General features: G+C 36.0%; 1 protein-coding gene across 2 annotated transcripts; it reads right to left on the bottom strand.

Annotated features, from left to right (window-relative positions):
• Nucleotides 1-387: 387 nt before the first annotated feature.
• vtd (RAD21 cohesin complex component verthandi) lies at nucleotides 388-24,464 on the bottom strand. 2 transcript variants are annotated; one of them, XM_069843922.1, is made up of 14 exons: nucleotides 24,170-24,464; nucleotides 23,746-23,938; nucleotides 22,915-23,144; nucleotides 22,650-22,848; nucleotides 18,545-18,713; nucleotides 16,686-16,872; nucleotides 15,234-15,451; nucleotides 12,696-12,916; nucleotides 11,761-11,946; nucleotides 9,593-9,988; nucleotides 8,201-8,368; nucleotides 5,947-6,078; nucleotides 3,572-3,727; nucleotides 388-2,711 (listed from the first exon to the last, which is right to left on the bottom strand). In XM_069843922.1, the coding sequence occupies exons 2-14, from the start codon at nucleotides 23,887-23,889 to the stop codon at nucleotides 2,586-2,588; spliced, it is 2,532 nt and encodes an 843-aa protein (XP_069700023.1). In that variant the 5' UTR covers nucleotides 23,890-23,938; nucleotides 24,170-24,464; the 3' UTR covers nucleotides 388-2,585. The 2 variants fall into 2 exon arrangements, with proteins under 2 accessions (XP_069700023.1, XP_069700024.1); XM_069843923.1 differs by having other exon boundaries at nucleotides 22,650-22,833.

Here is a 24,464-nt window from a genome sequence, read left to right as displayed (position 1 = left end):
ATCGAACCCAAGTCTACAGGATTGAGTCCAGTTCTCTAGCATCAGACTGCCATGGTGACTCAGATAACAGTATAAAAAATAAGAGAATTTACTTTGAGTCATTATCTTTGCTCATAATCTGATCATAAGAAATGAAATTTTACCCACACCTAAGAGATAGAATTTAACTCAGCCAAGCGCACACACACAATTTTTTATAAATCATAAATCTACGACACCTAACTCCTAGCTTAATTTTCCTTTCAAAGGAAGCAAATCTAAGCATTTTCATTCCCTTTAGACATTATCTTTTCTCAGCTAGATTTGAATTGTGAACTTTTAATCTAATAGTTCACTTAGGACAACTAGTAAAAAACAGAGTATAAATAATGTAGTAGCACAGAAACGTTAATGCTTGAACCAAATATACTTCGCAGTAGATTCACCTATGAAACATAGAATATACATCCTTTATTTATTATAATATAAATGCTATGATTTCGAAGTCTATGCAATCACTTATTATTATTGTTATTGCTGTTTTGTCAACTGCCCCAATACAGGCTTGAACCTCATAAGTGACACCAATAAAGCATCATTCACGAGACAACTAAGCAAAGAGATAATGGGGTAGGGTGGCCAGTCCCTTTCTCCCTTTCATCACACACATCGCTCACTACTAACATATTAACACTAATCAGACTTCAGATGTAAACAAACAATTATTATTATTATGGTTTCTTGCAGTTTTGCAGTGTTTTCATTATGGTCCCTTTAAAGTCCCCCCCCCTTTTTTTAACACGAAAAAGTTTCATCATCCCTGATCTAGGTGTAGGAATGTTTTAAATTTGTAAAATACGAAACGGAAATGAACAGCATTTATCTATTGTACAAATTAAGATCATAACACAATAAAAAACTACAGAAGTACTATTTCAATATTTAATACAGTAATTACTATACCAAAATTATCATACTGGAACGAAACATGGACAACATTCATGAAAGAGACAAGATCGGATTCCAAGCAAATGGAAATAAGTTATGAAGATCTACAGGAAGATATCGAAAAATGGATAAGAAAAGAAGCACAGCCATTTGAGAATTAATAACAGTCAACTTAAATAAATTACACAATAAAAGAACATAGAAGTAATTTATACTATATACAGCAAATGAAAATTTATAAGCTACATCAAAAATAATTAAAAAATAAAAAAACTGGTCAAAAAACATGGGCTGCAAAAAGAAAATGCAGTGAATTGAGCAAATTATTCCTACAGGCAACAAATGGCCAATACATGAAGAATTACGACGAAATTGAGCATGTGAACATGTAACAAACAACTAATAAAATAATGTAATGCAAACAAATGCTTTTTGAGAAAATGGGGGAGAAGATACCTTATTAAGTTCTGACTTTCGACATTAATACAATATTACTTTAGGCGTAGCCTGAAGATTTTAGTTCTGGGGGAACAAAAAAAAAATTATAAAAAAGAGAGACTAAAATCACTCACATAGACAGTTTCCTCAGAATTCAGTATGTCAAACCATTTTCCTAAGTGTATAACCCTGCCAACCAACAATACATATGTGGAATTTTAAATTTCAATTTATAAATTCCGACAATGAAACCAAAATTCTCGAGGGAGGGATAGTTATTAAAATTTCTCCCATTAACCTCTGCAACATTCACATAAATATTTTCATGACAAAAATTCGTCACGAATAACTGAATACTTTGTTTTGGGAAGCATAACCACATTATGAGTAGCACTTTATTATTTGTGATTTCTTGACAGCACTCGATTTCTGCAGCTTGCACTAGTTCCAACACGACACTATCAGACACTCGTTTGTGTAGTGGCCCACTCTGTGATGACTGTGGTATAAGCATTGTGCTACAGACGTGTTCATAGTATTGATATTCTTTATAATTAATATAATCTGCTATAAAACGTATGTCGCAAATTGAAAAGTTATTATAATAGTATTAATAAAGAAATTGCTTACTCATGGTGTTTTCAAAATGAAGTGAAATCTCTATTTAATTTTTCTCTCAGAATTTTCCAACAAAGAATTCTGAAATCTCTTATAATTTATTTTGTAACTGTGAATCACATTAAAAAGATGCACCAAAAACTGAAAAATATTAAGCAGAGGTTCCACAGAGATCAATGACAACACCATGACATGCAACAATCTGATAACAAATTAGCATTAAACCTAAAGACTGTTTGTTCCACTGACCAAAACTTATTGGCAGTTAATCTTAACAGTCCTATTTGTACCAACAAAACCTGGAGAGGTAACTGACAGGAATAGAAACGCACAAGAACAAACAAGATGCAGTGCTGCCGCTGTTTCTTCTGTTGAGTTTCTATCAGAACCATTCAGAAGACAAACAAACTGCTCGAAAAGTAGAATACAACACTCACTCACTCACAAGGTGTCCCACTTCCCTTTCCTGCCAGCCTCGTTCAGTCTGACCAACAGGCACAACTGTATGTATATTACCACCACATTTGTCTATCTATAGAATTTGTATTCAAATGCTTATTTACAAAATACACTCTCCCTCTCTTACCACGTGCCTACAGATTTTAGAGAGCTGGATTGTCAAACTTTGCTCCCCTTGTTATCATGATATCATCATATGAGTTTTCTTGATGCAGTTCCAACACTACATGTTTCTTCAACACGAGGAGTGTATAAAACTTCTGAGCCACCTGAAAAAAATAACAAATGTGTTGTTATTAATATTATAATTATCTGCTTAATTGTAGCCACTTATAGTAACAAAATCTGAGCATTTTGTGCATTGACTACCCTGGATGATGCACCACAGACTGTCGGACATACTCAATGTTCTCCTCACTCCTGACAATTCTGTAGCGATCAACAGGGTACATATTTGTAGTCAAACCACTGTCCTCAAACTTCCTCACCCAGTGCTTAATGAGTTTGCACTTGGGTACTTATATTATGATGTAAAGGTCATAATGCCCGTGAAGTCTATGCCAAACAGTTATGAAGGAATTATTGTTACGATAAAATGTCCTCACACAGAAGATATGTTGCTCATTTGTGAAGTGATCCATTCATAATGAAAGTCAAGGCCACTTCTGCCACTGAATGGTTGTTGTAAACCTCCCACTCTAGTAGATAACATATAACAAAAATGCTTCTTGTGTCTAGAGATGTGTAATCAATTATAACAAATTTACACCCGTATTATGCAATATTTTTAATAATTTACAATTGCTTTGATCTCGCAGTACTTGGATTATTTAATTGATTTCTTATTGCCAAAAGTAACGAAAATGAATATACTCTAGTCTGCATGCCAGTCCACAAACTGTCTAAACCAAGTCCACAATATTCAAATATCAATTATCAAACATAGATTTTGGACAACATTTAAGACAAAAGCACGTGTCTGCAAAGAAACAGCCATACTTATACACTATTTAAGACCGAATAATAGCTAATGACTCTAATTTTTAACATCACTGTTTTCGTAACAACACACAGATGGTCATCCTGAATTCAAATATAGTGTAATTTCTCTGATCCCTTCAATTCTTACCTGTTTCCTGTTATTGCGATGTGTCATTTCTGACAGGAAAAGTTTATCGGAACGCGTAAGCTTGCTCTTTACAATGTGGTACATGTGGCTTGCACGTTTATTGAGCACTCGCTCTTCAAACTGTTCATACGTCTCATCTACTTGCTGTTCTTCAGGCTGCAATATAAAATGACACCATTGTGACTATGCTGATTAATGAATATAAATGAGGCTCTATTGCAAAATATGTTGCAGTTCTTGAGTGCACTAAAACAGTTTTCTTTTATGCAGAGTGAAGCTACCTAAAAGTTTTTCTGGAGGGGAGGAAAGGCAGAGGTATTTCTGCATTTCAAAGACTAAGTTGAACTGGCTGGCAAGACTACATACTTAATGAAATAATGATATCTGTATTGGGGACAAAACTTTCTAAGATAGTTAAGGAAAAAATATTATTTCAGGACTGGAGAATAGTTCTTGGTAATGGGTGCAGCAAATAGGTACTTTTCATTAACTTCCCCGAAGATGAAGGCAATATGTAGCTTCCAACTGATGATGTGTACATATTCATGGAATGTAATGTAATCTGTGGTGCAGCAGCTCATGAAGGGCCAAGGCCCACCAGTCAACTGCTGACCTCATGTCCACGTGTCTTAGCAGAGGTGAATGATCATCCAACCAGTACAGAGGTATTGTGTGGCTATACCCTTTTCATGCGACTTAGTTCATGAGGTCGTGGTCTTTTAGCCACCCAGAACACGAGCCATTCGTACTTAAGCAATGTTGCCTAGATGTATTGTTAGAACTCAATTGCTGTTACTGATGTTAACTTGAACACTATATACACCTAGACAAAATACTGTAGCCATGAAGACGAAAAGTTGCATGAACTAAGTCATGTGAAAAGCATTATAGCACAAACTTCCACCTTGCAATTTTCAAAACCGGATTTTTGCTACTTAGAATAGCTCTCCAGATTCATCACGATGCTGGGTGGACATCAGTCCCATGTACTGGCTCAAATTCCATGAGAAATTCTTTACCTTAAGAACTTTATAACCAGATGGAATCATTCCACTATGCAAGTCCAGGCATGATGCCTTAGTACATCACAATGCTATGCCTCGGGACTCTATACTTATGACACAGTGAAAATACCCAAAACAGATCAGACAATATTAAAGATCAATCATTGATATAACAAGGACTGTAAATCAATTATTTAAATCATAGGATTTGGTCTAATTCAGAAGAATTGCCCAATACTTAAAACTTATTTCTTTTAGTGTAATATGCTCAGATGAATGCTACTTTTTGTTGGAGAATAAAATGAAATTGAAATAACAGCCTCTGGAAAAAAGGAAATAAGTTTTAAATTCATAGAATAAAGACAGAGAATTAGCTAATCTACGAAAATAATCACACGTAAGTCTATGTTCATTACTAATTCCAACTAGAAGCAAATTAATTTGAATTATGCTGTCAATACACAATTCTACAAATTTTAAACTAAACAGAAGGCATTAATATTACTGATATGAGAATAGACACATAAAGTAACGTCTTTATTAAGAGCTATAAACCACAACAGTTGCCAATACAATGCTTGGTAACTATTATATCAACTTAACTTGACTATTCAACTTGTAGGATGAATTTGCGATATTGATCAATAACATTTCAGAACCACCTTGAAATCAAACAAACACAGTTGTATTTCTTGAAAAGACACTTTGTGACGAAGTATCTTATCAAGATGCCTCATACAATAATGGACATGTAATTGCATTAGTATGAAAGGATTTAACTTTAAAAATTGCTTTCAATAACTTACTGTAACTTCAAGTAATAAACAAATGTCTGTAAAAATCTTTTGTGTTTTTATTCTGTTAATGTAACATTTCAGTTTATCTTACTTTTGAGGTTAAGTATTGTTGTTTCGTATTTCCGTTCTGAGTGGTTGGCAATAGTATTTAGTATGGCGTTATAGATAGCAGTTTGTTTTTGAACTTCATTACAAGGAAACATAATAATGTCTTATTGCTGTGTTTTATAACAATTATCATTTACGTAAGTAATTCGGTTTTGCGAGTTATTTAATTTTATTTGTTGAATAATCTTATTAAAATGCACTCGTGGTTTCATCAAATTCGCATAATTATCAATAAGATTAAACAGCACTCATGCAATTATCACAGAAGATCACTTTTCGTAATGTCATTTATAAATATAATAACAGTAATGTAGTACATATAAAACCAAACTTCTCTGTATATTAGTCACTTTAAGATTATAGGTATGCCAACATAATATCACACAGAAACCGAAAATAACGCGTTTTTCTGAAATAAAAAAGAAATGTTTAGTAACATGGTGATAAGCAGACTAACAGTACTAACCGGTCCAACAGATGCTGGGAACTCATAATCTTCATTCCATGGTGTTGCTACCCCTCTTTCTGAAATAGCACCTGGTGTCTGTGCTGGCGGATGTTGGTCATCATAACCCATGTTGGCCATGAGAGGATTATTCTGAAAGAAATATAAAATTATGTCAGTCTTTTCTTTTAAATCCAAGTTCTCATTTTGAAAGTTAACAGTGCTGCAATTTCCTGCTTCCCCAACTAGTCAGACAAAAATAAACAAATAAAGAGCATAAAATTACAATATAGTGGAAACCTAAACTTGTTCAAACTTCTTCCAAAGGACGCGCATGCACACACACAAAAAAAAACTGCATGAATAACCCACAAACCGAATAATAGAGAGTTTGCTGTAGCGCTTTCAAATATAGTTTATGAAGACTTCCTTGATCCCTAGATCACATATATAGCCTAACAGATAGCTCATTCCTATGTTAAAATCGGTAGCACTTTGAAGAGAACTGCCAGGATCACCACCCGTCCATCGTAAACAAACACGAGATGGCAGTACAGTCACAAAGCAATTCAAATGGGAGTTATGAGTGACTCCTTATGTAACAACTGGATGGCAGCATAGTAAACCTGCCAAAAGTTGTTACCGTCAAAGCCTATAAGACCGAGCTATCTGGGTATATATGATCTAGGCTTGAACTCTGCCAGTCTAGCAATGTAAAATATTTTTGAGTTGAAAGGAGAACTGAAGGATGGAATTCATCACTTCAGGGATAGGATAAGAATGACGAGGAAGAAGAGGAGTGAAACTGGTAATATTTAACTTCTATACCGTCGTTTAGTCAGCTATCTGGAGACAGGTCTGAATCTCACAAGTGATACCAACACGACACCACTTATGAGGCAACTAAGCCAGGAGATGAGGTAGGGTGGCCAGTTTCTTTCCCCCTCCACTGCATACGAGCTATTCCATTTCAAATCGACCGAAATATAGAGAAAATTGACCTTACAATTTCTAAATATAATAAAACTTTTTTTGTACGTAGAGAACTGTAATACAATGCCTTGTGCAAAGTTTGAGACATCAGAACTTCATAGTGTTTAAATTAAAAATATTTACATTTATCGTATTTTCATAAAATTTGCAACTTTAAACTGTTGTAGCTCCGAAACCCTTTCACCCAATGATCAAAATCATGGTTTATTTTGATGCTGAGAAATTAAAGTTTATATTGACATATAAACAAATTCTCTTACTTTTTATGGAAATGGAGAAATTTAGGACGCCTTTACCAAGGAAAAAAATATTTAAAAAATATATAGTTAGATTCCACATTGAAAGTACAAATAAACACATTTTTTTACTGATTGCACGTTGATAAGAAAGTATTGAAAATATCAAATAAAGAAAATAAATAGTACGCGCGTGAACTAACCAGCTGACTGTGAAGCGGGAGCTAGCCAAGGTAAGCAAGGCCAGGAGACATAAACATGTGATGTATCGTCTAGCAGTCATAGCTGTGCTAGCTTTATCACAGGTTTTCATATACACAGGAATAAAATGACGCCCAACGCTAGCTTATCTTCAGCTCTCGGCCAGTGCGTGCGGTACTGCACCGTTCAAGTCTAGGCGTGTGAAAATAATCTATTTAATACTCTCGAAACTTATTGCCGTATCACTAACCAAACAATGTCGAATCCTTCTTAATAATGCAAGGTTTTTTCTCAATATTTTTTTACATTTTTACAAATTGGCAAAAAGCCTAAAAATAAGTAAAATCAGATTATCTGTCTCTCTGTATACAATAAAAATAAGGATTCTTAACATAGCCTACCAAATGTCAGCTTCAAAATGAGATCTCGTTCAATGTTCTGCAGTAAAGGTTCTAGAGTTCTGAGCGCTGAAAGAGGCTTGTTTTTATAAAATACACTAAATTTGTCTCTCAATAATACGAAAACCGTTTGACTTTCGATAGTATATTTTTGAAAATGCACTCTCCTCAGCACCTTGTATAAATATGGAAAAAATTAGAGTATAAAAAAAATGCGAGGTTTTTTACTGATCGATTTCATATGGAATAGCTCATACATCTCCAATTAGCTACATATTACACTAATCAGACTTCAGAACTTCTACATTGTGGAATCAAAACGAAGCTTCATTTTGTGTACTGCGGCTCAACAAAAATATCCTATAACTCTAAAAAGATGAACAGCTGCTTTTTGACAATGTTGTAAGTAGCAAGATTTCCACATCTGAATCTCAACTGCTTACATACCAGATCATAGCCCATGTTCTCCATGTGGGGCAACTGCTCCTCGGGTAGCTGCTGCATGGGTGCAGGTGTCTGTGGTGGCACCTGTTCTACTGTGGCAAGTGGCTGCTGAGCTACTGGTGTCATAGGGGGCACTATGGGCTGCTCATGCTGCTCCAGCAGAGAATGTACCTGCAGATCAATCACAAATCATGAGAAGACACTAAAATTACTCACCACTCCAACATTCTGCATACTGGTCTACTGAGCTTAGGTTTTTGTTAAATTGATTTCCACAAAATGTGCATTACAGACAAAATAGCACAAATTTACACCAAAATGGAAGATAAAGAAATAATGAACTGAGAAACAGTCAGCTTCTGTAATACTGCGCTTACACACTATACTGATCCCTGAGACGCAATGTATTGCAGGTTCAATCTCAATCACACAGATTCTATCAGAGGAGGATATCAATGTCCACATACAGCAGATTTACAGCGTGTAGACGATCTCTTACGAATACGTAAATTTAAAATACCACTGGTCCAACCTTCCATGTGCAACATTATCAGCCAATATACTACAAGAATTGGGATGGTACAGTATGTAAGGTGATATTGATAAGTTCTTAGCCTAACATGGGAATAGCTCTATACACTTAGCACAGTGGTCATAAAGCAATTCTAAAGCCTGTATGGAGTCGCATCTGAGAGCAAGGCATAAAACACATTGGAGTTTTCCATGATGACATATAAGACCTAACTATTCCAGTACCAATTTCATCACAGTATTCCAAGTGAAAGTGGGAATAATGCATGGTGACAGTACAGTCAAATAGAACACTGTACAACAATGCTATAAAACTTTCGAAAAAGTTGCTAAGTGTAATGTCCTGTCCATTATATGGGTAAAAGCATATAATGGTAATCAGAACAATGATGGAGAGACAAGACTGTTAAAATGGCCTCTGAGTGAATATTCTGGGGGCCAAAACCTGTAGAAACAAATTATACGACATTCAAGTTTGGTATGAAAAACATATATCATCTTCATAAAGTCATAGTTTGGTACCTCTTATAATTTTTAACATTATGAGAAACATCTCCGCAAATAAATTTTTATCATGAAAAACAAAGGACAATAAAGAAAGGAAAATTGAAGAAAAACTTAATAAATCCCAATTTACGACCTCTCTTAATAGGCTGCTAATCACTGTATTACCACAGTGCATTAATAAAAAATGTGGCAGACTCAATTTCACTGCCAATAACTCCACAAACTTTGGGTGTTACACAATTTGGTTCTGCAATTCTTCCATCCAGACAGTATCACCAAAATGTAGAATTCAAAATTGTATCCTCTCCCAAGTACAAACATGAATTGTTTGTGTAAAATAAACATGTGCAACCCTACCTGGTCGGGGGGTATCTGTGGCATCTCCACGTCCATTGGGAGAGGAGTGGGGGGTGCGGGAGTGGTAGGGGGAATCATACCTGGTGTAGGAGGAGGCAAACCTGGAGTTGGTGGCGGGAGCCCAGGTGTTGGAGGTGGAGGTGGTATTCCTGGAGTGGGGGGAGGAAGTAGGGGCACAGGGGTGGGGGCTTGTTCAAGCACTTCAGGAACAGCACCGAGCACAGACATATCAGGCACTGGCACTGGTACCTCGGGCTGTAAGGGGGTGGGAGGTGGAAGGTATGTCTGTGGGGTTGCAGGGGGAACGAGAGGAAGAGGAGTTGGAGCAATGAACTGCTGCAAATCCACAGGGTCCTGTGGCAGCTCGGCCTGCTGTTCTGCTAACTTCTTGCTCACCTGGATAGAAAAATTACACATTAGGTTTCATTTGGTGAGACACCCAATTGGATACGGTACAGCATGCTTGTATTGCGTTTCAAATGAAATGGAGAACAAATCCAGTGCAACTTCAGACACGAAGAAACAATTAAATGAACAAACCAGCTAAATTATATAAAATACAATGTACGAGGTTGATCATAACCTTTTCCCACGGATCCAATGTAAAAGCAAACTCATATAAACACACTTGGTTATTGTAACTTCTTTAGTTATTCTTTCCTATACATATTGAACACCAAAAATGTGTATGCTCATCACCTGTCTCCCAGACTTTGGATATAGAGTTGCCTTAGCGAAAGAGCTTTTCTTAATCACTATTCTAATACTGACAAATTGCAGCAATTACTCAGAAATACTAACATTTCACGGGATTGCTATACCAATGTCCAAAAACTTTTCAATAAACCCATATATTTAGGCTGTACAAGTAACTGTTGCAGATTGGGAGTGTATGTAGAAAATACGAAGCTATTCAAAAATAAAATATCTATTTCAAACATTAATAATAAGGACATCTGCATACATAAAAATATTAGTTACAAAGAAATTTTCCAAATTCCATCTTACAGAACTAACATGTGTGCACCTCCAATTACACTGCACATATCAAGGTGATAGATTAATTTGTTTCACATTCAATCCAAAACAATTCTCCTATTATTCCTTCCATAGCTTATGTGACTATTCTTCAGTTTGGTACTAAGATGTCTTTTACATAGCCCCATACAAAGAAATTGTATGGCTTTAGGTCTGGAGATGAAGTTTGCCAGCAGTTTAGGGCAAAATCATAAATACCAATTTGACCGAACCAGCAATGTGGGAGAACTTCATTAAAAAATGTATAGACATCATAATGAAAATGGAGTGAGGCATGGCCTTGGTGAAAAATGAAATCAGAATCATTGTATATCTGTGGAAATAACCAAATTATAGAGTCAAGATACGAAAGCCCAGTTACCAGTTACTGTCATCTCTGCAAAGAAGATAGTTCTGTACTTTTTCTTGCTGAGAAATGGTGCACAAAAATTTAACTTTTGACGAATCCCATTCGTGCTTCACGTTTTTTTTTTTCTGTGCACCAGTGCACATTGTGGCAATTCACTTTTCAACTTACTGGCAAGTGGAATGTTGCTCCATCTGAGAAAACTAGGCTTGAAGCAAAGTCTCATTTTCTATTTCTCTTGGAGGGGGGGGGGCATCCTATATGACATGCAAAACTTGTAGTATTTTTCTATCATCTGGTGAAAACCACGTAATCGTATCTATACGAATATCCTTTCCATTTTCGTTTAAAATGGGTATCCTTTCCATTTTCGTTTAATTCTTTTGGAATAGCCCTGTATTTTGTCTTATGCTATACATGATCTGTAACTTCAGCACTAGCTCTCACACATTCTGTGAAAAGTGTAAGATTACAAAAGACCAACTATAACATGCAATGGAGTGAGTCAGAGTTACACAGGTAAGAATGTAAAAGAATAATGAACATCACTCTCTGTGACCTCTGACAAATAAAAGTGACTGAAGAGGAATGAACACCAGAGATTACACTATGATCTCTGACAAGCATACAAAGGTGACTGAAAAGTAAAACACCAGAGACCATTCTTTATGGCCTCACACAAAGTTGACTCAAAAAGAGTAATAAATACCAGAGACCACAGATTGATCTCCCATAAACAAACAAAATTCTTTACTTCCTTGTCGTCACTTGGACGAACACATACCGTTACATCCTCGTGTTCTGGCAGCTTCCTCTTGCGAAGGATGCGTTTTCCTCCTATTATTATTTCCTGTACCTCTCCCTCTCCCTCCTTCACCTGCTCCAGCGCCAGATCCTCCTCATTCTCATCTCCAATGAGCCCGAAGTCATAGTTCTCTGCAGCTTTGCTGGTCAGGTGACGCTGATATATCTAAACAAATTCATACAATCCACTACAGACAGTGCAATGCAAATAGCTATACAATACCCATGATAAGTGGAACTGCAAATTTATGTCAAATCAGGCCTAACTCTTTTTTCTTCCATGTGCCAAGTCAAATTAGATTATGCACAGCATGGTAAATCCTTTGCTTTCCCATGTTCAGCAATGTTTTCTCTTAAGCACTTCTTTACTTATTTAATCAGAAAGACTGCAATGGAAATGCCACAATTCTTCCTGTTGCTTTTGCTATCTTACAATGTAAAACTGAATGTCTGTCTATCAGTGTTTGTAATCAACAAAAATCATTAGAGTTATTCAATTGTATATACATCGCAATTACCTCGAAATGTTTACAAAAAATTACTCAAATGAAATGTTTTAAGTATTTCTTTCATGGTACTAAAACTTCTCGAAAAAAAAAATATTACTTTAGTGTAATGTCAAGAATAAAGAAATTATTAAAAGGAAAATATTCGAATAAATGCACATATTTTCATTCGAATTTAGTAATAAAACATTTTGGAAGAGAGAAATTTGTAGACTTGTCAATAAATACATGGAAATTCGTGTTAGGCCTAACTTACTAATAAAAATAATGGACATTTAAAAATATTTTCAAATGGGTACCTTCAATAAATGTCTCGAAATTTATACTTACGAAAAAAATATCCCCCTCCCCCACGAAATAAAACACTAACAAGTGTAAACCATGTGCTGTCCTGTTGCTATTAGCTTACCTTCGAAAGAGCTCTTGCAGGGATGGGACGCCCTGGTAAGGCAAACAGTTTTTCTACACCACCTGTCTCCTTCCAGTGCATCAGTCTCTTTGTAGGTGGAGCCAAGTCCAGTGTCGTTACAATGTCACTTGTATCTGAGAGCTGGGCCTTCATCTCTTCACCTGATATGTTCTTAATTTCATCAACAATCAGCTTACGCTTACGTTTTGTCTTTGTGAAACCTAAAAATATTAAGCAAACACACAATGTTACCAATATTTAGTTAGTAAAATTTAACAAATTACAATTATGGAAACAGGTGCACCATTAGCCAAATGGTTAGAGTACCAGTTTTCCATGCTGGTAACCCGGGTTTGAATCCTGGTGGGTCAAACTGGAATTTGTACAGGGCAAAGACTGTGTTTGGTTGCAGGTTTTCGCTGAGTACTCCCATTTCCCCTACTGGCATTCTACCATCGCTCCATTTATCATCATACGCAGTGTTACATAGTTCACCTCCTATGGTGTACCAAGGGCAATGCCTTTATGGTGGCTGGAAGAACTACACGTTTTGGTACGTCGCCCACTAGATGGGGATGTTTGGGTGAATGTTGCAAGTGCCGCCATTAGGGAGTGAAAAGGCAAAGGTACCTGCTTATCATTACAAACGCAATGAAGCTTCAATTATCGTTATTGATAGTAATCATAATTTCGTTATTTAATACATTAAATTCAATTAATGTGGAAATTATACTGATTGTCTCTATTGCCAGATGACGAAAGAATGAATTTTTTGTTGTAATGATTAAATCTATTAACATAAGTGACAATTTTCAAATATGTTTATTACACATTAGTTTTATTCCTTGTTATCACCATAAGGTAAATCTTTCGTTAGATTACGAGATTTTGTCTCTACAGGGTCACGACATTCAGCATCAACCTGTAGGCCTACTGTCCTTGAGATATAGGTATCTAAAAACATTACAATATCAAAGTCGGAAACAAATGTGGTGTACATCAAAACACCAAATTCGGTGATTGTTAATAAATTATCATTATCCATAGTTATAATTATTATTGCTGCTGCCTATACTGTATTTACATTAGCCTATTACAACAGTTAGAAGAGTACACTGTTTACTGTATCGTGCAACCATCATCCAATCTATAATCCTAATGCCGTAAGAACAATATAAAATAATTTACCAAAATTTGATTATCGCTTACATGCCATTACACATATGATGCTGAATATTATCTGTTGATTCTTGTTAGATGTTTGTTATTATCGAAAATACATATAATAATGAAGCTCGCTGAATATCAGAAATAGTGAAGAAGTAACACTAAAAAGAGCCCTATACACAAGTCTGTGCAAGCCTAAATCCATTCCTCATATAGGCGAAAAATACAAAGGCTTTTGCCCTTGAGATAAGTCTCCAGACCCTATGATTTCTTGAAATTTTCCAACTGTAGTGCTCTCCAAATTAAGCGGCAGAAAAAGTAAACATACAAACAAATGGTAGTGCGAGTATCTGAACGAGATTCCATTGTTATGTTTTGCAGTTATCTATAACAAAATGGCAGCAAGCTATGAAACTTCATGCACATCTCCTAAGAGTTACAGAAATGTGTATATACAGTATATATACCTATATGGAAAATCAAATAAATTATAATAACACTTATAACAACGAAACTACAGATATAGGCCTACTATATTTTAAAATGGTGTAAAGCAATCGCGAACAAATGAATGGAGAACCAAGGAGGAATAGTACTGTATTTACCCCATAATAGACGCACTTTTTTTTTTTATATAATAAATAAACTAGGGCGCGTCCTTTATGCGAGGAAAAAATTATGGGAGGGAGAGGAACACGTATTAAAGGTGCGCCAGTTCGAATGCTGAAATAATCAATAGAATATGTAACCTTACATGGGCCATGATTAATTTATATATCGAATGAGTCGCACTTAAGATGATCGATAGTCAGCTGCAGTTGCATAAACAAATGACTTGTAACAATGAATACAGTGACAATAACACAAAAAACTTTATTGTTATTATTAACTGTCAGGTTCAGCATCACTGCTATCATATTTTGTCAAAGATTCACATTCCTCTCTGCGTCTATTATGCAGGGATTTTTTTTTTAACGAGAAAAATTGGAATGCATCCATTATGCGGGTAAATACGGTATTTCTCAAGTGATCACATTTCTTCATGGGAAATTTGTGGGAAATAATTGACTCTAACGATCGCTTACGTCTTCTTGGTGAACTCAAGTCTGAACATGTACGGGCAATCATTTAATTCAGACATACCTCCCGAATGACTAACCTGATAATTTACTAAACTAACATATCATGCTGTTATAATTTTAAACTTATATTAATAATGTAGTCATATGTTTGAAGTTTGTGTAATTTTATTCGGAATAAGTAGGTGTAGGGAACTTAGAAGTAACAGTTTGGGCAGACTACTCAATTTGTGGAACTGTGATAAGGCAATTTAAGTACTTGCATTATCAAAATACAAACAGCAGCACTTACCTCTCAATGCAGATGCATCAACCGGAGCCAGAGCAAAACTCTCCTCCTCATTCTGCAGCAGTGTTGTCTGATCATGAGTAACACTGCCAGGCTGCTCTTCTACTGGGTCCTGGAATGCTGGTTCAATAGGAGGTGGCACTACAGGCTGTGGCTCAGGAGGCGGAGGCTCTGGTACCAAACCTTGCACAGGAGTTGCAGGGCGTGAGTCACCATCAATACTGAAACATACACGTCATCATATTACATGACATTACAAAACAGTATCATACATCAATAGAAAAAAACAACAGCTTCAAATACTTGGAATGTATTATAAGCAGTAACATGAACTGCAGTCAGGAAGTCAAAAGGAGAATAGCAATAGCAAAGGAAGCTTTTAATAGAAAAAGGAGCATTTTCTGCAGACCTCTGGAAAAAGAACTAAGGAAAAGACTAGTGAAGTGCTTTGTGTGGAGTGTGGCATTGTATGGGGGCAGAAACATTGACATTACGACGAAGTGAAGAGTAATTTTTTTTCTTGGGTTATTTTACGACGCTGTATCAACATCTAGGTTATTTAGCATCTGAATGATATGAAGGTGATAATGCCGGTGAAATGAGTCCGGGATCCAGCACCGAAAGTTACCCAACATTTGCTCGTATTAGGTTGAGGGAAAACCCCAGAAAAAACCTCAACCAGGTAACTTGCCCTGACTGGGATTCGAACCCGGGCCACCTGGTTTCGCGGCCAGATGTGCTGACTGTTACTCCACAGGTGTGGACTGAAGAGGAATAAAAAGCATTTGAAATGTGGATACGGAGAAGAATGGAGCTTGTAAAGTGGACAGACAGAATAAGAAATGAAGCTGTGTTGGAAAGATTGAGTGCAGAAAGAATGATGCTGAAACTGATCAGAAAGAGAAAAAGGAATTGGTTGAGTCACTGGCTGAGCAGAAACTGTCTACTGAAGGATGTACTGGAAGGAATGGTGAACGGGAGAAGAGTTTGGGGCAGAAGAAGATATCAGATGATAGTCGACATAAGACATGTAGATCATATGCAGACTAAGAGGAAGGCAGTAAATTTAAAAACTGGAGAATGCTGGGTTTGTAGTGAAAGACCTGCCCATGGGCAGAACACTATGTATGTACTATGTATGTTTGCAAGTATTGTGGACAGTGAACGTGTTTTATCACAGTATGGTGCTGATGTTTCAGACAGACGTAATTTGAAGGAGGAACTAAACTGTTGACAATATTATCTTTTGGGAAATGAAAGATAAAATGCACAAAGTTTCCTTTGAAAAAAATTAAATGCTAATTTGGAAAAAGCAGATGCTAATTTTGAGAAAAATAGATGCTAAAAACTCAGGTTCCTAGTGATATATCAGTTAAATACTTAAAGAATTATGAAGCTTGGTCCAATAAATCAGAATTTAAATGTGCTTTAATAACTGGATAATTTCATCCCTACCTGTGTCCCCCCACAGATGGTGGCCCACCAAAATGATCTCCCATGTCATCATCACTGTCATGAGGTGCGGCTTCTTCTGCAGGTTTCTCAGGTTCCTCTACTTGCTGAACGGCACTTGTCTCAACTGCCGGAACTTCAGCTGGCATTGGAGCATCATCGAATAGCCCTCCCTCAAACAATCCTCCAGCTGCAACATTACAATATTAGGATGAAGTAGATCAGTGGCAGCCACCGACTCTCGCCACATCTGCTAAATTATGCTTCCCAATAAAGAGAGAGTAAGACAGACAAAAGACTGATGCAGAACAAAACATTTGACTCGCCATGTACTACTGGTAAGCTGACAACACACAAGGAGATAAAATATCGATCTGCATTAGCTACTATTACTGCCACCATACAATATTACAATACTCATCGATGACAATTCAGTTCATTGGCGAATATTTACTTGATAGCTGTATTACAGTTGGAAAGGGGAGGGGCGACATGTGTAGTTAGGCTATCCACACAAGTCCACTGTTCTATCTCGAGACTTTAATTTTAATGTGGTCAATGAATGACTGATAATTTTTACCTGAAGTCCTGTCAATTTGGATAGTTTCCCCTGCCCCCTAATACCTTAAAGCTACAACACAAACTTCTATGCTTCACTTTTATTTCTATTTTCATTCCTTTTAAAAATTCACTACCATCGGCTGGGTATTAACCAGCAAGCCTTGGATCTACTGGCTAGCATGATAACGAGACTTTCAAGTACGACTGAATGTTCAATAAACAAACACTGCTCCTGACAAATATCTTGACATTATAATACAAAGATCCAAATCAGTGAACAGTTTCTTCAATATCAAAAATAGTTTCAGTATAGATTAAACATATTTATGGTATTTTGAATCGTAAAGATTGTTTAACAGAGGCACATCTATGTAAGTAAAGTATGACTTAACAGGCTAGCACCTTTTATTTTACACTTAAAGGGCTACACAACTGTTTCATTTAACAGCTCACTCATCGCCTTCTTTTTTCGCCATTCGTTAAATAGTGACAGCTCCTTATAATATCGATCTCACAATTTTCCTGGTATAGCTCTTTGGCATGCTTGGTCTGCTTCTACCAATATTTCGTTAGGAATTTCAATGCAATCCATTTCTACAAATTAATCTCAGACAAAACCATTTGTAGTAAAATCTTTTGTATTATTTTCCTACCATAGTAACCGATTATGATGTTTTCCCTATCATAGTAACTGATTAATAGAGCTAGGGTTCGTATATAGTAATAGCTAATATTTTTAGTTGGTATAGTTTATAAACATGCAAGCCATGCCCCCCAATCCTCATACTTGCCATTCTTGTCATTCAGTACTTCCATTAGTTAGCGCTAAGGGTCTTTAATCCTCTTAACCACCACTTACAAAACAGCGGGGGGTTTAAAAGCTGCATTGTCTAGTCCTTGTGACTTTTCTTGCATTTAGAGTCTTGTCAACCAGGCTCAAAACCTTCTTAACTGGCATCACATCGACTCAACTATACTCGGCATCATTCTTAACTCATACTACATATAAATCCTAGCTCTACTGATTAAGATGTTTCTCAATTGTTATTTTATCTACAAATTCTCAATAATTTCTGTTCAAACAACATGCGAGATACAATTATTAATTTATTTTCTCTTAAGATATACAATTCAAAATATCATAAAACATTGTACAATACACGACCGTTATAAGAACTTAACATGCTCACATGGATAACTGAACTCGCTGTTGCTTGTTTAGTTAAATTCCATGCTCGCATGTTAAGTTCTTGTAACGTAAATAATTATAACAGATTTTAACAATGTAAAGAGTTACATACCTATAATATCCTGACCTAAATTGCCTCCAAACCCATCATCTCGAATGGGTGCATCAATCTCAAGAGCAGATCGTGAAGACTGTCCACCTGATGTTGATGGTTGTGGTTCCTTCTCTTTTTCCAGAGCAATCTGATCAACAGTGGGACCATCACTGAACAAAAGATTAGCCTGAAAACAGTAAGAAGTAAATTACATAAAGGAAAACAATTAAGTCGTGCCTAAGAATCTAAAGTGTTAATTGTCTAGAAGAGGTCTGGGTCACATTTATCGTTCTTAAATAAAAAAAAAAAATGTTTTACCATGTACAATAGCTATTTAAAATAACTCTTTAATGTAATGAATGAGTAATCCACTTTATTTCTTATGCTTAACAAATTTAACCACGGCAAAATGGTAACCTAAAGCAATATAATCTAAGCTATACTACTAATTTTCAATACCACTTTTCACATCCTGGAAATGTATCCCCAAATTATCTAATGCAAGCTCTCCCATAAACAAATTACTCATCAAGAAAGTAAATTCGATCAGTTTTATTTATTTAATAATCTGGTTTGAAATTTGAAGTCTGAAAGCCAATTCATCAGCAGGCAATTAAAACTCAATGTAAACATAATGGAATGTCACAGGGGAACTGGAGTATCCAGAGAAAGCCCGTGTGTTACCTGGACCTCAGGCTTCCCAACAAAAGTTATAAATTCAGAGTCTGATAATTTGAGATTTTCCTTCTGTCATTCTAATATTTACTTCCACTGTTAAAAATCTAAAAATTTACCAAACAACCTAAGAATCTCTTTATATATATGTATATTAATTATTAACGATGCTCGCAACAACTGAGGTTATATCAGCATCGCCAGTGTGACGGAATTTTGTCCCGCAAGAGTTCTTTTACATACCAGTAAATCTACTGACATGAGCCTGTTGCATTTAAGGACACTTAAAAGCCAATGACCTGGGCCACGATCAACTCGCAACCTCGGGCACAGACTGCGCCACCCAGGCCGACCCTAATAATCTTGAATTGTAATTATATTAGAACTATTAATTTGATGATATAAATTTCATACCAATATAATTTCAATACACTATTTCTAGGAACGTAAAACTAACATAATCAAAGTCTCACACGCATTGATCCTGAGGTAAACAAAGAGAAAAGATATAATTTTTGCTCCATTTCAGGACTGAACAAAGATAATGTGTGTATTTCCATTTGGTTCAACTCAATTAAATATGAACAGTATTTTCATTTCATATTCATCTACAAATTGCACAAACACTTCATCATGATGTATTGCAATTTTTAATCTAATCTCTCAATCCCATTTTATGCCAATACAAGCGTTGTATCAAACAATTCTTACTGCTGAATTAAGTATAACTCGAACCTAACAATAAACCAACAATGAGGAACTTGAATGGATCTTACTTTCCACTGAAAGTGACTTATTTTAATGAAAAGTAATGTGCTCTCATAACGTATATTTGTAAACTTCCGAAATTATCTTTCTCGATTAAAATGGAAATAAAGTAAGCGGAAAGTCACATGACTAGAGAATGTCATTTCATTGTGACATCACAATATACATCACTCCTTCACTATTTATCTGAAGAGTGCTGGGCTCAATCTTCTGGACCAAGGTTCAATCCCAGTGTACCCCTAATTTATGACTTGTGTTGGATAAGCTTGTAATCCAGATAACACAGAGGTCAGCCACCTACAGCAGACCCTGGGAACAACTCTATCGGTAAAATGATCTACCCAACTACATTGCTCTCGTCATGTGATCATGATTCATTTCGCACTTTCAATGTTCCTGACACTTTGACTGATTTTGTAATAGTAATATTCTATTAACGACACCTTCAAATGCAGATTTATTCAGTGTCAAAACTAAATTTGAACAACAAATTTTGCTTGTACATGCAGTCTACCAGGAACAAGGTTCTTTTATATACAGTAAATCTAAGACATAAGTCTCCCAGCTTCATTTACTTTCAGGAAGAAGTAGACTAAGGATTTATCGCCCTTTATACTCTAGCTTAATATCCAATTAATCTGCGAAAGTTTTGAGATCCTACAATTAGCACGGCATTTGCTAGGCCACCAAGAACGACAACAATCAGCATATTTTTCTCTAACTAAATTAGACAAGAATAAGTCTCACATTATCCCAGAATTCATATTTCAAGGAGAGTTCATGGTAATGTTTACTATGTGGCCGTGGTGTCGCGAATTTTAGCTGACACGAAATCGATGTTGTCCTTTGGAAAGTAAGCTACCCCTATCATAATTCAATGACCCATGACAGATTATCGAATTTGCCATCCTCAATCCTCCACCAAAAACTACTTTATTCACAAAAGAACTTGTGCAACAAGACTGTATCGGTCATGAGTTTAAATCCCGTTTTGACTTATTATAATACCTGGTTGGTTTTTATTTGAGATTTTCTCTAATTGTATGGCGAATGTCGAGTAAGTCTAATATCTTGTAGAATTTTAGATCTCATCTCTTGCCATCATCAATTTCACCAACACTAGATAACTGCACTATTGATAGAGCGTCATTAAATAGCAGATGTAGTAATACTTTAGTTTTGAGTACAAGAATGTTATTACTGTTCTCTAACTTCTTCCTATTGTTTAGTCCATCTGCATTATTTTCCCCCTGGCTTCCCAATGAAATGTTGTTTTCTAATGCCAGGCATTTGACAACAAAGTCATTTGACCTCTTGCACTCCAATATTTTTCAAAGATATTATCATGGTCAGCCACTGAAGCACAGATTTTGAAGTATTCCAAATCCATTTCTTGGTTTGAGTTGCAAAATGGGCAGTTAGGGGACTGATATATTCCAATTCTATGCAGGTGTTTGGCCAAACAGTCATGGCCTGTTGCCAATCTAAATGCAGCTACAGACGATTTTCGTAGTAAATCGGGAATCCCAATGAAATGTAGCTAGGTTGTCGCAAGAATAATGAGCAATCGAATTTTGTGTCAATTTTGTTATATTTTGTAATATGTTAGTAGGCTATTTTGTTCTTTTCACTTTTTCTTAAATTTTATTGTTTGTGTAGGCCTATTTTGTGACTTGGTAGAGTATAAGAGAAGGCTCTATGGCCTTAACTCTGCCAGTACAACTAAATAAAATGAAATGCAGTCAACAACACAATAAGCACAGCACTGCTCAAGGTGCAAATACGCATAACCCACAAAATCAAAATCTTTACAGGAGAATGAAAAGACTGTTTTTGTCGCCATTAATTGCGGGCTTAAGTGGTGTGGAAATGTTTACTTTTCCGCGATTAATATTAAAATGTGATTTACGAGACTTTGCAGGTAGATGTGCATCACTTAGACGAATTCAACGGTACTAAAATCGCAATTTCGAACATTTTTAGGCTTACAATTAAGTGATGATAGGCTGAATCACTGTTACTAGAGCCTAGTCTCTAATTGGCAATGCACAGAAACAACTGAACATATGCTTAGTTGTCGAACTCATTTTCAAATTCCTCATGGAAAAGGTGAAATACATTTTCGACAAAGATGTATTTTGATTCCACCCTCCCGAATCAAGTTTCACAGAACCTATTTAAAATAGTTAATTTTCCCTACACTCATTCAATTTCCACACATAATCTATATGACTACAATTATATTCTTACTTCAATTTCAGAGTCCAATGTCACGAATTCTGCACAAAGGAATATACATAAATGGTTCCATGCAAGAAAAGCAACTAGGAAAGATGTGCAAAACATCTTGCTTTTTCTATTCAACAATGTTACTTTCATGCTCAAAGCCGCACAATTCCCATTGATCACTTATGTCAAGTATGTGCATATTACATCTTGCCAATTATGTGCTGCATTTACAGACAGAAAGTACTACTCATTCGTTTACATCAGGAACAATCTTACGCAAATACACCACATTCCTCTCTATCTGTACATATAAATTTTGATACCAAACAAATCAAATTAGTATGAACAGAACTCTAAAATTATCCGATCACTGCACAAATGGCACTGACACAGATAATGGACAAATGTATCACTACACACAAAAAAAGTTGCTTTAGAAAGTGATACATACTTGATCAAGAGATGGTTCCAATGTTGAAACATTCCTCATTAACTCCGGTGGTTCTGTGTCGAAGCCCATATCTCCAAAACCTTCATCACTTGCCACAAGATTAATATTTCCATAGTCTTCTCTCATGGTAATCTCTTCTGCACGGGACTGATTCAAGCTGAACTGGGCCTCGATGTCAACGTCGCTGTAACCCAAATATCTACATAATAAATTAAGAAAATCAGTATCAGAATAATTACACGAACTCAAATCTTTATAGACTTACTTAAGCTCTGGCATCGCCGTATCAAAATCATGGAACACTTCCGGCAAAGTAATGGCATTGACTGCTGCCTCCCTGTGCTCTTCGGGCAAGTCTACCATTCCCGGTCGGAAGGCCATTTTTATTTTCACGAATGCTTCATTGCAATCAGCTAGAAGATATTTCGCTTTTCGTGAGTAGATGCGTACCACGCCGAGAAGCAAATGCCCTGATGTTCGCAATGCCATCTTCACCTGTAAACAAGAGTGCGGACAAAATTAAATTAAGTTGGCCACATTATTGAATATTATGAGCCAATTTTCGATATCTCATCACACCACACATGAGACTGCAATCTGATTTGCGTTTCGTTATGAGTTAAATAAGAGGATTGCTAAGTGACATGAGGCCAAAAAATGTGACAAGGTTAGTGGATTAGTTGGGGGGGATAGATAAGTGATGTGATGCCGAAGAAAGTGGAAAGGTTTCAATGATTTAAGTCAGTTTTCTCTCTCTTGTATGGTGTGGGGAGATATCGAAGTTTCATCAATATTATGTAATGAGATGATGAAAGTGTAATTAAAAATGCACTGTTCATAGATTAAATTATCACAATCTCAACTTCACGTTCCCGCAAAGCATAACGTTATTCAAGAGCAAACAGAAATGTTACAAGAAATATATTATAGGCCTAGTTGTACTATGTAGGCCCTACTTATGAGTGCAAACTACTTTTGGATTATCCAATCCATATTTTATACAACCGTATACTGAAATTTTCCCCCGATTTCATTCCACATGCTGAATTAAAATGATATATCCTACAGCAAAGTTGTAAATAAAAACATAACATACCTTTGGTTGCAATATACCATCGACGGATTTTTCAATGTTGGTTTCAAATACATGCGCTTTAGTAAGCTTTTTATCCCAATGGGCTGCTAACCAGATTCGGGCCAAAGGCCCCTTCTTTGCCAATACAAAGTGGGCGTAAAACATGGTTGTTCAGGAAAATGTATATAGTTCAAATACCCAGCTCCACGCTTATCTGAAACGAAAAGGAAAAATATATACACATTTCTTTTAGAATCCACTATAATCTGTAAATATTTAGTAAACAGACAAACGAAGAGAAGTGAGTCTATATAGCCTAGTATGTTACTACCACTGACTTAGCACAGTTGACCCTTCATCCAAGGCAATTGGTGAGGTTAAACTGTAGCATTGTAAAATAACCTGAAATGATTATATGCCAATATTAAATTACGACTGTACTTACCAACACCGCTGGAGGTCTAAAGTCGTGACAGTTGTATGGGCATTAGTCTGAAATAGGTTTTTTGGCGCCTTTCTACGTCAGTTCCTAATGCGTTGAAATGAAATACTCAACAAATGCTTTCATTCATATGTAAGGTAGCGAATCGCTTTGTCTTTCATATACAGTGAAATGCAGCTTATAACGTTTGTCTCTGCACTACCTCACATCCAAATACCCGAACATTTCCATTACAAATCATAAGAATTTCCCTTCTCTATAAACAAACGTACTTTAAAATGGCGTCCGTCTTACCTCA

This window comes from Periplaneta americana, chromosome 13 (assembly GCF_040183065.1).
Source record: "Periplaneta americana isolate PAMFEO1 chromosome 13, P.americana_PAMFEO1_priV1, whole genome shotgun sequence".
Taxonomy (NCBI): Eukaryota; Metazoa; Arthropoda; class Insecta; order Blattodea; family Blattidae; genus Periplaneta; species Periplaneta americana.
Note: the sequence above shows the minus strand (reverse complement) of the source record. Positions and strands in the feature narration are given on the sequence as shown.

Bases quoted from the DNA above. Each gene is read 5' to 3' on its own strand.
- vtd (XM_069843922.1), bottom strand. From the start codon at position 23,889: ATGTTTTACGCCCACTTTGTATTGGCAAAGAAGGGGCCTTTGGCCCGA. The intron at 12,917-15,233 runs GTAAGTGCTGCT...TAATATTTTTAG, and splicing joins TGATGCATCTGCATTGAGAG to GTTTCACAAAGACAAAACGT. The intron at 11,947-12,695 runs GTAAGCTAATAG...GAATTTGTTTAG, and splicing joins CTGCAAGAGCTCTTTCGAAG to ATATATCAGCGTCACCTGAC.